This window comes from Nerophis lumbriciformis, linkage group LG36, assembly GCF_033978685.3.
Source record: "Nerophis lumbriciformis linkage group LG36, RoL_Nlum_v2.1, whole genome shotgun sequence".
Taxonomy (NCBI): Eukaryota; Metazoa; Chordata; class Actinopteri; order Syngnathiformes; family Syngnathidae; genus Nerophis; species Nerophis lumbriciformis.
This window is the reverse complement of record NC_084583.2, coordinates 10,078,666-10,093,474: the sequence shown is the minus strand read 5'-3', so window position 1 is coordinate 10,093,474 and position 14,809 is coordinate 10,078,666. Positions and strand designations below refer to the sequence as shown.

The 14,809-nt window shown below is 42.6% G+C and overlaps 1 protein-coding gene across 2 annotated transcripts in view; it reads left to right on the top strand.

Moving 5' to 3' along the window:
• rom1b (retinal outer segment membrane protein 1b) overlaps positions 1-13,289 on the top strand; it is a 42,516-nt gene extending 29,227 nt beyond the window's left edge. Inside the window, exons 5-6 of one of the 2 annotated variants that reach the window (XM_061930066.1) lie at positions 2,751-2,987; positions 10,512-13,289. In XM_061930066.1, the coding sequence (XP_061786050.1) occupies positions 2,751-2,987 (237 nt within the window). In that variant the 3' untranslated portion in view covers positions 10,512-13,289. Of the gene's footprint in view, positions 1-2,750; positions 2,988-10,447 lie in introns of both variants that reach the window. The other variant, XM_061930065.1, reaches the window with a different exon arrangement.
• The last annotated feature ends 1,520 nt before the right edge of the window (positions 13,290-14,809 follow it).

Sequence of the window (14,809 nt, the reverse complement as noted above, 5' to 3'; positions counted from 1 at the left end):
GCAGCCGCATTTTGTACCAACTGTAATTTTTTAATGCTAGACATAGGGAGACCCGAAAATAATACGTTACAGTAGTCGAGACGAGACGTAACGAACGCATGAATAATGATCTCAGCGTCGCTAGTGGATAAAATAGAACGAATTTTAGCGATATTACGGAGATGAAAGAAGGCCGTTTTAGTAACACTCTTAATGTGTGATTCAAACGAGAGAGTTGGGTCGAAGATAATACCCAGATTCTTTACTGATTCGCCTTGTGTAATTGTTTGGTTGTCAAATGTTAAGGTGGTATTATTAAATAAATGTCGGTGTTTAGCAGGACCGATAATCAGCATTTCCGTTTTCTTGGCGTTGAGTTGCAAGAAGTTAGCGCCTTGCTCCTGATGGCTGCTGGTTAGCGCCTTGCATGGCAGCTCCCGCCATCAGTGTGTGAATGTGTGTGTGAATGGGTGAATGTGGAAATACTGTCAAAGCGTTTTGAGTACCTTGAAGGTAGAAAAGCGCTATACAAGTATAACCCATTTATCATTTAACCCATTTAAGCTTGTCCTGAAGAATTTGGAGGTAATCCTCCTTTTTCATTGTCCCATTTAAAGCACCAGTTCCATTGGCAGCAAAACAGGCCCAGAGCATAATACTACCACCACCATGCTTGATGGTAGGCATAGTGTTCCTGGGATTAAAGGCCTCACCTTGTTGTGGTCTCAAAAAAAGGTGACAATCCAAATGCAGATCCGTAAAAATCTCTATTTAATAGTGATGGGTCCGGCAACAGCGATGCATCGGCGCATGCGTCGAGCTCATAGAGCAAAACCCTGTGTCGGTGCGCGTACCACTTTTAGAAAGTCACGTGACCGACCATGAGCTGTTGCGGTCACGTGATCGATACGCGAACTGTGTCGCACTGACGCCTCCTCTGTGCCCTGTGAGCAGGTCTTTTCTACAGCCGGAGAAATAATATCTAAGAAGAGAAATCGTCTAAAATTTAATACGTTGGAAAAACTGTTTTTTTGGAATAAAAATGTGTAAAAAATAAATAAATAAAAATTCCCAGTCCACAAGCATCCTCATTCACAACACATTCTCTTAGATTTCCATGTAATGATACATGTTCACATTATTTATTGACTGTATCTAAAAAAGATACAAATATATTTTTATTCAAATGAAGATATGAAATAATCCAAAATGAAATACAATGACTTGGTTTATATTATTGTATATACTAGGTCATAAAATCAGTGTCAGTTTGTAGGGATTTTTAATGTCCAGCAGATGTCAGTATTTAGTGACACAGTATCCACACAGTATCAATACAGTTTTGCAATGTGTCGAAACGCTTCATGACGCCTCATCAACCCATCACTAGTAACAAAAGATCAGCTCCAGGAAAACCGGGTGAAAAGTCTGTCCTCCACCTGAGGAAATAAGAGGTTCAGGGCAAAAGACAGAGTAAGCGAGCTCAGACTAGATTCTACCGCTGGCAACGGACGAACTGGCACCGGCTGAGTGGAGATCCAGGGTTTAAGTCTGGTGGTTGATTAGCAACAGGTGGGCTCGGATGACTGGCAGCACACCTATAACTAATGACAGGGTAGGAGACTTACAGACACAAGAGGGGTGGGCAGTAGGAAAACAAGAGGAAATTAAAGCTGCAAGCAGCGATGGACGGGACCGACTTTGAGGGCTCATAAAATCCAAACCATAGCAGTAATTAAAAGTCTTTCATCAACTTTTAATCAGAAGGGTTTAATCTCTCTCCTGTGCTAATTTGAAGCCGACATGACAAACGCGCTCAGAGGAGATAATGTTTGAAAAAAGGTGACTGTTTTTACTCAACTTTTGAAGGGGGAATTGCAAACTTCCTGTTGATTTTTGCTGGGGGTTGTCAGTGTATGAAATCTAGGTCTAAGTGAGACCTACATAGAGGTTTCCTACTGGAAGTTACAGGCAGTTTTGTATGTGTTTTCTTCCTAGGGGGCGCTAGAGCACAATTTTGAGTTTTGGGGTTTGGTTTTTTGATTAGATCGCAATTTTCGCCAGTCCTGATGCGTATGTGTCCAATTTGGCGAGTTTTGAAATTACAAATTACAGCTCAAAGAGGCAGCGGTATAATAATAATAACAAAACGCTAGAAATTCAATAGGGTTCTCTGTCCCAAAGGGACATCGGTCCCTAAAAAAGCAGGAGAACTGCCCTCATGACACACCTTTTCTCCTCCAAACATATTGCTGGGTATTGTGGCCAAACAGCTCCATTTTTGTTTCATCTGACCACAGAACTTTCCTCCAGAAGGTCTGATCTTTGTCCATGTGATGTCAGATGAAACAAAAATGAATGTTTTTTGTGACCAACAAGTATGTGCTCCAATCACTCTATCACCAAAAAGTAAGAGTTGTAGAAATGATTGGAAACTCAAGACAGCCAGCCTTTGACCAGGACTGTATAACTAAAGAAGTTGAGCAAGTGACTGCTTCTGAAGTCAACAAACCACAGCAACAATTTACTTACATAAATCACATTATTATTTTGACTTCCAAAAAAGGAGAGGACTCAATGGGGTGCCTTGAGGAACGCCTCCGTGTTCTATGCTAAAATGTCAATGCAAGGATGTGTTTACAGTGGTCCAAGTTAACTCTCTAGTTTTGAACTGAACCCGGGGTGTGTCATGATTTGGCCCCAGTTGAAGAGCCCTGGTATGTTGCCTCCATGTTGGACTCCATGCTGACTGATTGTCCTCATGTTGGCAGCTGTCCATCCTGTTCAGCCTGCGCTACCTGCAGACCTCGGTGGAAGGCGCCATGGCTCAGGAGGATCCGGAGGGTGACAGCCAGGGCTTCCTTCTGGAGAAGGGAGTGAAGGAGACCTTGGAGGAGGCCCAAGTCAAACTCCTGCTCTTGATGAAGTTTGGCCAGGTGGACCCCGGTGCAGCCGAGGGTTCCGCTGACACCCCAGACAAGGACGCCGCCCCGCCTTCTTCCAGCTAGGTGACTGTGGAATGTGAGAAGGATGCTGAAAGTTGGTGTTTAGCGGGGGTTCATGTTTCATGGCTCCTCTTGGTTTTGACACCACACAGGGTGATTCAAAAAGAGTAAGCCAAAATCCTCACACACGTATTCATTTTTAAAGCATTGTAACAGAATCAATGGCCTTTTGATACAGGAGTTATCCAACTTTCATTGTGGTACAATTTCACCGTTGCGGTCATGTCCAATGTTCCCTCTAAGGTGCGCGCCTGTGCAATTGCGCACTGCTCAAGCGTCCTCTGCGCACGGCAAATCTATGCCACGCACAAAATCAAATAAAATTAAAGCTGCAAGCGGCGATGGACGGGACCGACTTTGACGGCACATAAAATCCAAACCGGAGCAGTAATTAAAACTCTTTCGTCAACTTTTAATCAGAAGGGTTCAATCTCTCTCCTGTGCTAGTTTGAAGCCGACACGACAAACGCGCTCAGAGGAGATAATGTTTGAAAAAAGGTGACCGGTTTTTATAAAACTTTTGTTTTGAAGGGGGAATTGCAAACTTCCTGTTGATTTTTGCTGGGGGTTGTTAATATATGAAATGTAGGTCTAAGTAATACTTACATAGAGGTTTTTGTTTCATGTCTCTAAGACATTCCTTCTGGAAGTTACAGGCAGTTTTGTCGGAGTTTTCTTCCTAGGAGCAGTTGTGTCTGTGTTTTCTTCCTAGGGGCCGCTAGAGCGCAATTTTGAAATTTGGGGTTGTTTTTTTTTAGATCACAATTTTTGCCAGTCCTGATGTGTGTGTCCAGTTTGGTGAGTTTTGAAGCATGTTAAGGGGGTCAAATTACAGCTCAAAGAGGCAAAAGTGACTGTTTTTAGTAAACTTTTGTTTTAAAGGGGGAATTGCTAACTTTTTGTTGATTTTTGCTGAAGGATGTTAATGTATGAAATCTCGGTCTAAGTCAGACCTACATAGAGGTTTTTGTTTAATGTCTCTACTACATTCTTACCGGAAGTTACAAGCAGTTTTGTCTGTGTTTATTCCTATGGGGTGCCAGAGCGCAATTTTGAGTTTTGGGGTTTTTTTTTTTTATTAGTTGGCAATTTTCGCCAGTCCTGATGTGTGTGTCAAATATGGTGAGTTTTGAAGCATGTTAAGGGGGTCAAATTACAGCTCAAAGAGGCGGCCGGTATAATAATAATAAAACCTTACAATTACAACAGGGTCCTCTAAAGGGACATTGCGGTCCCTAAAAATAAGCGCATAACAATTTTCGACACGGACACGACAGAGAAAACAGTTTTCGTCATTATTGTTCAAATATTGTAACGTCTGTCGAGACGCTTTGAGGACATGAATTCCATCCATCACTTTACTGAGCAAAACTCTTTATTGTCGGCCATAAACACATCACCAAAACATTAGTAAAAATAATTATATCTAGTAAAACTGGTCATTTTCTGCAGTACAAACCAGACCAAAACCAACTTTGTTACATCAACAGCAGCCGCTCGCTCTTTCTCACTTGCGCCAACACATGCACATATGGCACTTAGCCAGTGATGCGTTTACAGCCACACAAAAAGTCGGACAACTCCAACACCACATATAATGTGTAATTCCAGGTCGTTACACTATGAATTACCAATCAAATGTGTGCTTATTCTAGTGTCATTTATTAGGAATCTTAATTTATAAATATTAATCATGAAATGCTGTTAGTATATTAAATAAATACAAATAAAAATATATTTGTTACAAACAGGAAGTTGCAGGAATGTACACATTAGAGATGCGCGTTTTGCGGACACAACCGCGGAGTCCGCGGATTATCCGCGGGTCGGGCGGTTGAAATAAAAAAAAATTAGATTTTATCCGCGGGTCGGGTCGGGCGGTTGAAATAAAAAAAAAAAAGATTTTAAATAGATTCAGGCGGGTGGCAGTTAAACCAATTCGGAAATATATATACATAGTTAAATGTTGTTACCCACATACGAAAAACGAGCAGGCACCTGCAGCATATGCCACAACAGAAGAAGAAAAAAAAAAAGAGATGGACACTTTTACGGAGCGGAGAAGGGACGCCTCGCCGGGGTCCGGGACCGAGGCCCCTTCCCCCGAGAGGGCCCCACCGGGAGCCGTAGCTGAGGTGATCCGCGAGAAGGGCCCGACGCACGTCCAGGGTCACCACCGCGCCCACCGCACCGACACCCCGCCTCGTCCGCCTTCGCCGCGGCCGGCGTCACGCGCAGCAGGTAAGCAGCTTACCTGCCCGCCACCCCCGTGGCCGGGGGCTCGTAACAGGGGTCACTCCGCGCGCTCCGCCCGCGCAGCTTACCTGCCCGCCACCCCCGTTGCCGGGGGCGCGTAACAGGGGTCACTCCGCGCGCAGTGCGCTCACGAAAGGGGTGGGGCTCACCCTGGTGAGCCGAGTGGGCCACTTTTGGTAAGCAGAACTGGCGCTGCGGGATAAACCGAATGCCGGGTTAAGGCGCCCGATGCCGACGCTCATCAGACCCCAGAAAAGGTGTTGGTTGATATAGACAGCAGGACGGTGGCCATGGAAGTCGGAACCCGCTAAGGAGTGTGTAACAACCCACCTGTCGAATCAACTAGCCCTGAAAATGGATGGCGCTGGAGCGTCGGGCCCATACCCGGCCGTCGCCGGCAGCGAGAGCCGCGAGGGCTAGGCCGCGACGAGTAGGATGGCCGCCGCGGTGCGCGCTGAAGCCTCGGGCGCGAGCCCGGGTGGAGCCGCCGCGGGTGCGAGGGACATCGCACCTCCACGCGCTTGGAGGTGCGCTCAGCGCGGCTCCCAGATGATTGCGCACTGGTGTGCGTCTGGGCTGTGACAGCGTGGCACGCATTGAATGTCTCTGCTGCATTTGGATCAGTCTCCTTTCTTTAACAGGCAAAAGCTTTATAACCTCACTAATGCCTTGCATCGTCTATATTAGATATATAACAACAGGCGGGTGTGGGCGGGTGCGGGCGGGTGCAGTTCTGATTAAATGTTAGTTCGGGTGGATGCGGATGGTTGACGACTTTTGTGATGCGGTTGCGGATGAAATAATTGCCTATCCGCGCATCTCTAGTACACATGATCCCCTGCTTACATCTCATTGTGCAACATGTGAATGTTTTAATGGGAACTAAATGCAATGTCTGAAAGGGGTACAAATTATTTCCAAAGCAGGACCTCCACCCAGACAAACAATACAAGTTCACAGTTCATGAAAAACAATATTTTTTTGTCATTGTCATTGTAAGTGGGCCTAAACACTTATATTAGAAAATAACCTCATGGAAATGCCTGCTGTCATTTGATTATAATAATAAGAGAATGTTGTCTGTCTATCTGTGTTGGCCCTGCGATGAGGTGGCGACTTGTGCAGGGTGTACACCGACTTCCGCCCGAATGCAGCTGAGATAGGCTCCAGCACCCCCCGCGACCCCGAAAGGGACAAGCGGTAGAAAATGGATGGATGGATAGAGATTGAACTTGTTATTTAGTCAGGTTTGGGACAGGTGTGCAGCTGGTGTAGCCACAGTGTGCACGTCTGATGTTGCTCACATGGGCTCCACTCAGGGAGTTTTTGCGTTTGCTCACACACATGAAAAATTAGAGGGAACATGACTCATGTCATCCTTCCGGCGGCGTTCAGTTGTAGGAAGACCACATGTTTATTTGTCCTCAAAATGGCGACTCCTCAACAGAAGACGTTTTGCGTGCTTAAGCGTGCGAACACAAATGCCGTTGTCACGGTGCAGCGTGCTTTTAGAAGAGAATTTGGTGGCGGCAGTGGCGGACCGTGCGTTTCCCACCTAGGCCTTCAGTGATAACTTCAATGATGACCTCTCAAAATAGCATCATTAATGTCACCACATGACCATTGCTGGAGAAATACTATACAGGAACACTTTTACGCACTACAACAGTGTACAAAACGGGTTATTTTCTGGCGCATTTAAAATTCAATTAAACCGCAACAGCAATTCCAAACCCCGTTTCCATATGAGTTGGGAAATTGTGTTAGATGTAAATATAAAAGAAATACAATGATTTGCAAATCCTTTTCAACCCATATTCAGTTGAATATGCTACAAAGACAACATATTTGATGTTCAAACTGATAAACACATTTTTTTTTTTGCAAATAATCATTAACTTTAGAATTTGATGCCAGCAACATGTGACAAAGAAGTTGGGAAAGGTGGCAATAAATACTGATAAAGTTTGGAACATCCCACAGGTGAACAGGCAAATTGGGAACAGGTGGGTGCAATGTTTGGGTATTAAAGTAGATTCCATGAAATGCTCAGTCATTCACAAACAAGGATGGGCCGAGGGTCACCACTTTGTCAACAAATGCGTGAGCAAATTGTTGAACAGTTTAAGAAAAACCTTTCTCAACCAGCTATTGCAAGGAATTTAGGGATTTCACCATCTACAGTCCGTAATATCATCAAAGGGTTCAGAGAATCCGGAGAAATCACTGCACGTAAGCAGCTAAGCCCGTGACCTGTGATCCCTCAGGCTCTACTGCATCAACAAGCGACATCAGTGTGTAAAGGATATCACCACATGGGCTCAGGAACACTTCAGAAACCCACTGTCAGTAACTACAGTTGGTCGCTACATCTGTAAGTGCAAGTTAAAACTCTCCTATGCAAGGCGAAAACTGTTTATCAACAACACCCAGAAACACCGTTGGCTTCGCTGGGCCTGAGCTCATCTAAGATGGACTGATACAAAGTGGAAAAGTGTTCTGTGGTCTGACGAGTCCACATTTCAAATTGTTTTTGGAAACTGTGGACGTCATGTCCTCCGGACCAAAGAGGAAAAGAACCATCCGGATTGTTATAGGTGCAAAGTTGAAAAGTCAGCATCTGTGATGGTATGGGGGTGTATTAGTTCCCAAGACATGGGTAACTTACACATTTGTGAAGGCGCCATTAATGCTGAAAGGTACATACAGGTTTTGGAGCAACATATGTTGCTATCCAAGCAATGTTACCATGGACGCCCCTGCTTATTTCAGCAAGACAATGCCAAGCCACGTGTTACATCAACGTGGCTTCATTGTAAAAGAGTGCGGGTACTAGACTGGCCTGCTTGTAGTCCAGACCTGTCTCCCATTGAAAATGTGTGGCGCATTATGAAGCCTAAAATACCACAACGGAGACCCGCCGGACTGTTGAACAACTTAAGCTGTACATCAAGCAAGAATGGGAAAGAATTCCACCTGAGAAGCTTAAAAAATGTGTCTCCTCAGTTCCCAAACGTTTACTGAGTGTTGTTAAAAGGAAAGGCCATGTAACACAGTGGTGAACATGCCCTTTCCCAACTACTTTGGCACGTGTTGCAGCCATGAAATTCTAAGTTAATTATAATTTGCAAAAAAATAAATAAAGTTTATGAGTTTGAACATCAAATATGTTGTCTTTGTAGTGCATTCAACTGAATATGGGTTGAAAAGGATTTGCAAATCATTGTATTCTGTTTATATTTACATCTAACACAATTTCCCAACTCATATGGAAATGGGGTTTGTAGTGTTTTTATTGCTGTCATATGATTCACTCTTTGAATCAGATTAATCATCATTAATCACAGGTTATTGCGAGCTTGCATAATTGAACTTAACTTAAAAAAAAAAAAGACCCAAATATTAGGACACAAATGTCATGGAGAAACATTTTTTAAATGTTTTACTTGAACACACATCATCTAGGCCAGTGGTTCTTAACATGGGTTTGATCGAACCCTAGGGGTTCGGTGAGTCGGGCTCAGGGGTTCGGCGGAGGTCAAGACACACCCGACTCATCGTGTAAATAAAAACTACATATTCACCATTAATTAGTTCCTTATTAACATGCAAATTAGTAACATATTGGCTCTTAACTAGTCATTATTAAGTACTTATTAATGCCTTATTCGGCATGGCCTTATTATAACCCTTACCCTCTAACCCTGACCCTAACCCTAACCAAATAACTCTAAATTAAGTCTTTGTTACTTACAATATGTTCCCCATCCTAAAGTGTTACCAAAAACATATAACTTTGTCTTGAATTTGAGAAAAAAAACATTTTATTTTTCACTAAAGAAGGGTTCGGTGAATGCGCATATGAAACTGCTGGGGTTTGGTACCTCCAACAAGGTCAAGAACCACTGATCTAGATGCTCAAAACTTAGTAACAACATGAGCTAGATATTTATTTTGGGGTGCCGTGGCTCGGTTGTTAGGGCGGATGTGCCAGCAACTTGAGGGTTTCCAGGTTCGATTCCCGCTTCTGCCATCCTAGTCAAGACACTCAATCAAACTTTATTTATAAAGTGCTTTTCAAACATAAAATAAATGCAACGCAAAGTGCTTTGCAAAGTTAAAACAACGCACATTCTTGTATTTGTTACCTTCTTGAGACCTGAGAAAAATGCCCCCCTCTTTAGGACCACCCTTTCTAGATATATAAAGAAGTGTATTTACAACATTAATAATATATACATACTATGCAAATATAAAAAAGCTTGTTGTGAAAAATGAGTTGGAATTTCACAAGAAAAAGGTCACAATTTCACAAGAAAAACTTAGAATTTTGGCAGTATTATAATAAAATTCCTCATTTTACTCAACGCAAGTCAACATTTTACAAGAAAAACTGAACATTTGTGCAATATTATGATAGAAGTTGGAATTTTACTCAATAACAGTCGCAATTGTACAAGAACAGCTTAAAATGTTGGCAATTTTATGAAAAGAGTCGCAATTTTAGTCGACAAAAGTCACAATTTTATAAGAAAACTTTTAAAATTTTGGCAATTACATAATATTAATCCTAATTTTACTCAGCAAAATTAAGACAAAGGTCGTAATTTTACTAAAATAATTCGCTTTTTTACGAGAACAACAAAAAATTTGGCAATATTGTGATAAAAGTCAGAATTTTATATGACAAATGTCACCATTTTGCATTAAAAGGTAATACTTTTACATAAAAGAGCAATAATTTTACGAGAAAATATTGCAATATTACAGAAAGAGAAAGAATATTAGAAATTGTTCCCAATTTTATAAGAAAAAGGTCGACACATTGTGAGAAAAAGACTGCTTTTAGTACATTTATTAGTTTGTAATTGGTTTTTAATCTTCATTATTTACTTCAAGTTATTACAGTATGTCTCTATATACATATTTATTTATATATTTTTAATACATTTTGTTCAAAGGGGGCGCATTTCAATTCCTTACACACACATGTTATTTCATATGTTGACCAGAGGGGGAGCACTTTTAAAAGCGACACACAGTCAATTTGTAAAATCCCTCCTTTTTGGGACCACCCTCACTTTGACCAGCAGGGGTGCAAATGAGACATTGTCTTTTAGATGCAATGTTATTGGGACCATGATTTATGTCATCACTTGTTCCCACCACCTCATATGGAAGATACTTTTCCTTCTTCATGTCTCCAGTCCACCACCTGACAAGATGTTCCATAGGCCAGTCTACCACCTGACAAGATGTTCCATAGACCAGTCTACCACCTGACAAGATGTTCCATAGACCAGTCTACCACCTGACAAGATGTTCCATAGACCAGTCAACCACCTGACAAGATGTTCCATAGACCAGTCTACCACCTGACAAGATGTTCCATAGACCAGTATACCAGCTGACAAGATGTTCCATAGACCAGTCTACCACCTGACAAGATGTTCCATAGACCAGTCTACCTATCAACAGACAAGATGTTCCATAGACCAGTATACCAGCTGACAAGATGTTCCATAGACCAGTCTACCACTTGACAAGATGTTCCATAGACCACTCTACCACCTGACAAAATGTTCCATAGACCAGTCTACCACCTGACAAGATGTTCCATAGACCACTCTACCACCTGACAATATGTTCCATAGACCAGTCTACCACCTGACAAGATGTTCCATAGACCAGTCTACCACCTGACAAGATGTTCCATAGACCAGTCCACCACCTGACAAGATGTTCAATAGACCAGTCTACCACATGACACAATGTTCCATAGACCAGTCCACCACCTGACAAGATGTTCCATAAGCCAGTCTACCACCTGACAAGATGTTCCATAGACCAGTCTACCACCTGACAATCCATAGACCAGTCGTCCAGCTGACCAGATGTTCAATAGACCAGTCTACCACCTGACAAGATGTTCCATAGACCAGTCTACCACCTGACAATCCATAGACCAGTATACCACCTGACAAGATGTTCTATAGACCAGTGTACCAGCTGACAAGCTGTTCCATAGACCAGTCCACCACCTGACAAGATGTTCCATTGACCAGTCCACCACCTGACAAGATGTTCCATAGACCAGTCTACCACCTGACAAGATGTTCCATAGACCAGTCTACCACCTGACAAGATATTCTATGGACCAGTCTTCCACCTGACAAGATGTTCCATAGACCAGTCTACCACTTGACAATCCATAGACCAGTCTACCACCTGACAAGATGTTCCATAGACCACTCTACCACCTGACAAGATGTTCCATAGACCTCTCTACCACCTGACAAGATATTCTATTGACCAGTCTACCACCTGACAAGACGTTCTATAGACCAGTCTTCCAGCTGACAAGATGTTCTATAGACCAGTCTACTAGCTGACAAGATGTTCCAATAGACCACTCTACCACCTGACAAGATGTTCCATAGACCAGTCTACCACCTGACAAGATATTCTATGGACCAGTCTTCCACCTGACAAGATGTTCCATAGACCAGTCTACCACTTGACAATCCATAGACCAGTCTACCACCTGACAAGATGTTTCATAGACCACTCTACCACCTGACAAGATGTTCCATAGACCTCTCTACCACCTGACAAGATATTCTATAGACCGGTCTACCACCTGACAAGATGTTACATAGACCACTCTACCACCTGACAAGATGTTCCAGAGACCACTCTACCACCTGACAAGATGTTCCATAGACCAGTCTACCACCTGACAAGATATTCTATAGACGAGTCTACCACCTGACAAGATATTCCATAGACCAGTCTACCACCTGACAGGATGTTCCATAGACCAGTCTACCACCTGACAAGATGTTCCATAGACCAGTCCACCACCTGACAAGATGTTCCATAGACCAGTCTACCACCTGACAATCCATAGACCAGTCTACCACCTAACAAGATGTTCCATAGACCACTCTACCACCTGACAAGATGTTCCATAGACCAGTCTACCACCTGACAAGATATTCTATAGACCAGTCTACCACCTGACAAGATATTCCATAGACCAGTCTACCACCTGACAAGATGTTCCATAGACCACTCTACCACCTGACAAGATGTTCCATTGACCAGTCTACCACCTGACAAGATGTTCCATAGACCACTCTACCACCTGACAAGATGTTCCATTGACCAGTCTACCACCTGACAAGATGTTCCATTGACCAGTCTAACACCTGACAAGATGTTCCATAGACCAGTCTACCACCTGACAAGATGTTCCATAGACCAGTCTACCACCTGACAAGATGTTCCATAGAGCACTCTACCACCTGACAAGATGTTCCATAGACCAGTCTACCACCTGCCAAGCTGTTCCACTGACCAGTCTACCACCTGACAAGATGTTCCATAGACCAGTCTACCACCTGCTCCCAGTTCCACCCACACTGGTGTGAATGTAGTTTCCACATGTAGATAATAGTTTCCACTATGAAAGTGGTTTGAGTCACTAGAGAAAAAGCGCTATATAAATACAAATCACTGTTCCTGATCTTTGATTCCTGATCTTAGAGCGTCTCTCAACCTTCCAGGTAACTATTAGGATAAAGAAGCATGTGCAGTACAAACTCATTCATCATGATGAATGCGCTAATCTTGGTGATTAATCGCCAGTTAACTCGTTATTTTTGACAGCCCTAGTACTTTGTAAGTGTTGAATTCTATTTGGTGTGTCCAAACGTTTGGCCTGTACTGTAAATAAAACACGTTATATCAAAATACGTCTGATGGTGATGCAAGTTGGAGCATTACAGGCAAATTTAACGCTCTAACCAACGCAAGACAAATCATATTTGACACCAACATGTCCTCTGTGGAGGACCTCAGCATCATGTGACCATCACAGTTTGTTCACTGGAGTCTAGTTTCTTGTTCTTTCAGCCAAGTAGACTTGAGACGAATACAAGACACATTTGAGCTGATGCAAGCAGAGTATTGATCGCTAGTAGTTTGTACATTGAAATGCTGACTCGAGTGTTGTTAGTGACAATAATAAATAACTATTTTAACCGCCTTGTCGTGTCTGCTTCCGTTTGTACCACAGAAAGAAAATGAAGCTCAGTGAGCAGTGATGTGCGAGGCCATACTCAAATACCCATACTGAAATACCCATACTGAAATATCCATACCAGATCTTTGTGCTGTCAAATCAGAATATACATCAGTGGTTCTTAACCTGGGTTCGATCGAACCCTAGGGGTTCGGTGAGTCGGCCTCAGGGGTTCGGCGTAGGTCGAGACACACCCGACTCATCGTGTAAATACAAACTTCTCCCTATCGGCGTATTACGGATACGGCAACAGCTGACTGATTTGCAGGTGTGTAATTTGTTGTGAGTTTATGCACTGTGTTGGTTTTGTTCTTTGAACAAGGTGATGTTCATCCATGGTTCAATTTATGTACCAGTAAAAAATGGTAACACTTTAGTATGGGGAACATATTCACCATTAATTAGTTGCCTATTAACATGCAAATTAGTTACATATTGGCTCTTAACTAGTCATTATTAAGTACTTATTAATGCCTTATTCGGCATGGCCTTATTATAACCCTAACCCTCTAACCCTGACCCTAACCCATACTTGCCAACCCTCCCGAATTTCAGTGCCCCTCCCGGAAATCTCCCGGGGCAACCATTCTCCCGAAATTCTCCCGATTTCCACCCGGACAACAATATTGGGGGCGTGCCTTAAAGGCACTGCCTTTAGCGTACTCTACAACCTGTCGTCACGTCCGCTGTTCCTCCAAACAAACAGCGTGACGGCCCAGCCATACAGTTCAGACTGAGGGTGGCCGTATAAACAACTTTAACACTGTTACAAATATGCGCCACACTGTGAACTCACACCAAACAAGAATGACAAACACATTTCGGGAGAACATCCGCACCGTAACACAACATAAACACAACAGAACAAATACCCAGAATCACATAGTAACACTAGTATGGGGGACATATTTACCATTAATTAGTTGCTTATTAACATGCAAATTAGCAACATATTGGCTCTTAACTAGTCATTATTAAGTACTTATTAATGCCTTATTCGGCATGGCCATATTATAACCTTAACCCTCTAACCCTGACCCTAAACCTAACCAAATAACTCTAAATTAAGTCTTTATTACTTAGAATATGTTCCTCTAGTGTCCAAATAACTCTAAATTTAGTCTTTGTTATTTAGAATATGTTCCCCATACAAAAGTGTTACCAAAAACATATAAATTTGTCTTGAATTTGAAAAAAACCAACATTTTATTTTTCACTAAAGAAGGGTTCGGTGAATGCGCATATGAAACTGGTGGGGTTTGGTACCTCCAACAAGGTTAAGAACCACTGATATAGATACTTCTGGTGCTTGAGTTCAGGGGTGTCCAGACTTTTTCCACCAAGGGTCGCATACTGAAAAGTCAAAGTTGATATGTTTTCATTTTAAAAAATGCTACAAAACAGAAATAGTATTAGCTTTGTATTATTGGTGACTCAATTTATTATTATTAATTATTAGAACATTTCAGATTTTTGTCATTAC